This window comes from Puntigrus tetrazona, chromosome 15 (genome assembly GCF_018831695.1).
Source record: "Puntigrus tetrazona isolate hp1 chromosome 15, ASM1883169v1, whole genome shotgun sequence".
Taxonomy (NCBI): Eukaryota; Metazoa; Chordata; class Actinopteri; order Cypriniformes; family Cyprinidae; genus Puntigrus; species Puntigrus tetrazona.
In genome coordinates, this window is record NC_056713.1 from 22,544,563 (window position 1) to 22,547,062 (window position 2,500).

Below are 2,500 nucleotides of genomic sequence, written 5' to 3' on the forward strand. Positions count from 1 at the left end.
GTTTTCTCAGTTTTACGCATCAAGAATTGACCGAATGGTGAGAAGTTTCTCTAGATGATGGTTAGGCAGTGAAGGACCTGTTTCCAGACTCGAGCGTCTGCTCCTGTGAAGTGGTCGAGTCTCTGGATGAACCACTGCTCCTCGGCTCCAGACTCCAGCCGAGCTCCACGTCTCTGTGAACCCCTGTAGCGAGCCGCGCACGGGGCGCTTAAAACACACGCCAAAACCACGGCTAGACCCGCGGAATATTTCCGAAACCTGTCACACTTTAAAGCCATTTTGAAGTGGAGCTGATTCTCTGTCATGTGATCGTGTGTTAACGGTCATGTGATGCCGCTCCTCTTCCCTATGAATATTACGGTATGAATATTAAGTAGGCGGCTCTAAAGATCCTCGCTAACCTTCCAATAGAGAAGTGCTTGCTCATGAATATTAATTTTAAAGGCGGGGCGTTACGTTCTCGGCTTCCAATGGCGGGGGCTTGCACGTCTATGGCTCGTAATGTGAATAATTAGCGAAAACCTTCGCCATAGTAACCCATTCATACGCTTCAAAATAAAAGCGACCCGGTTGTCTTCACAGAATGTTTCTATAATGTTAAAACTGCTATTTACATGTTAAAGACATACGGGCATGAAAAAAACTTGCTGTATTTATCTCGAGCAAAATTACTGAATACTAACGGGCTGAAGCTGACTACCGTAATTACTGTAATATTGTGCTTCTTCAAGTCAATATTTATTGGCCTTTCCAAAATATAAAGCACATTGTACACATTATTGAGATGTGTTAAGGCATTCGAGGGACAGTTTTTATATATTTCGATATGTTAGATTTCATAAATATTGCCGTTTTAATCCTGATGCTTAATGTTAATTCAAAATCTTAAACTGTTTATTTGCAAGTCCCAATCTTTGATAAGAGTGTTGCAAAAATGCAAATATCCTATAAAATAAATATTAAGCCCCTCATTTCACTCCATATTTGCGTGAAAAGTATAAATAAATATTTTTAAGATTTCGAGTCCTGCTTTGTACAGTTTTCCTGGAAATAACCACTTAGGTGACCTAATGGGTTACCTAATGTTTTACGTTAAATCAGCGTTGCACAAGCTGAAACTTGAATCTAGTTCAGTCTATTGAACGTAAGATATGACTTGTCAGACATGTGCGTACAAGATAATGCAAACTGTGTGCTATCCCTTGAACACATTCCAGCTTTGTGGAATTTGCATCCGCATGCACGCGTTTAATTTCTTGAAAAAATGTGAGAGTGAGACCAAGACACATCGAGACCAAACCCAGACCAGCATTGAATCATTTACTTTTTAACGATTAAATACAACAAAACCAAATTTATCTTTGCCCTGCAGTGCTAAGCTGCATCTAAACCTGTATATAAAACCTTACAATGTGTATTTGCATATGTTCACTTGAATATAGGTTTGCGTGCAAGAGTAGTGTGTGTGAGAACGAGCTTCTGTTCTGACATGAGGATGATATGAGTCTGGAGGTGATCTTTCCAGAGGCGTTTCTAAAGTGTTGCACAACCACGACGCAATTAATATAATACCGTATCAGCTATGTGTCTGATTAGGGTTAGGATTGGGGTTTGTCTTAGGTTTACTTGCATGTAAATATGCATAATTAAGTGCTACTGCAATAGGAAGTCGCGTGCGACAGGTAACAAGGGCACTAATAAAATGCTACCCAAAGGTAACACTTTTTAATCCATAGGTAAATCCAAAAACGTCTGATCTCGTAGATGTCAATAGATCATATATAAGACTAACAAAACCAAGGCAACAGTACATAAAACTACACAATAAATGTGTTTTTTTTAAGAAATTAATACTTCCATTTATTAATGGTGAGCAGAAGAGACTACTTAAAAAAAAGCATTAAAACTTCTTAATGTTCTTGAACAATAGTGTGTTTAAATTTGGCCTGAAGTATGGCTTTGTAGGATTCATCTTTCAGCTCTTTTCTTTTTTCTCAATAGACTACAATACACATTTGTCTTTTGTGCAGTGGAGTGTGTTTGCTGAAGGATGGGCTTCGTGTGGGGTCAGAGAGGACGTTTTAATGGTGGCTGACACGAGGAAATGTACTGACTGTAAATAACATTCTCAGAAAGGTATAACCCAACATTCTTCCAGTAACATCATATTTGCTAAATAATATTCCCGTAGCGTTCACATAACGTTCAGATAATGCGCTCAGGTAACCTTGGCGCGAATTGTATTTTTATTAAAAGCTATACTCCTTGGTCCATACATACATATATATATATATATCTTTAGTGTGTGTATTCTCTTTCATCATTCATCATGCCAACTGTTTAACCAGATCCCATGAAACAGCTTATAATTAAAATAAAACCTAAAACTAGCACGTGCTCCTCGATGGGTAGATGCGTATCATATACACGCAAAAACTGCGTATTATATACACGTCCATTTTTTTTTTTTTTTTTTTTTGCATATAGCGCCAGTTTTTTA

The 2,500-nt window shown here is 38.0% G+C and overlaps 1 protein-coding gene across 1 annotated transcript in view; it reads right to left on the bottom strand.

Annotated features, from left to right (window-relative positions):
- prss16 (serine protease 16) overlaps nt 1–323 on the bottom strand; it is a 12,035-nt gene extending 11,712 nt beyond the window's left edge. Inside the window, exon 1 of the mRNA XM_043258737.1 lies at nt 78–323. Coding sequence (XP_043114672.1) covers nt 78–305 — 228 coding nt within the window. The 5' untranslated portion in view covers nt 306–323. The remainder of the gene's footprint in view (nt 1–77) is intronic.
- Between the last annotated feature and the right edge of the window lie 2,177 nt (nt 324–2,500).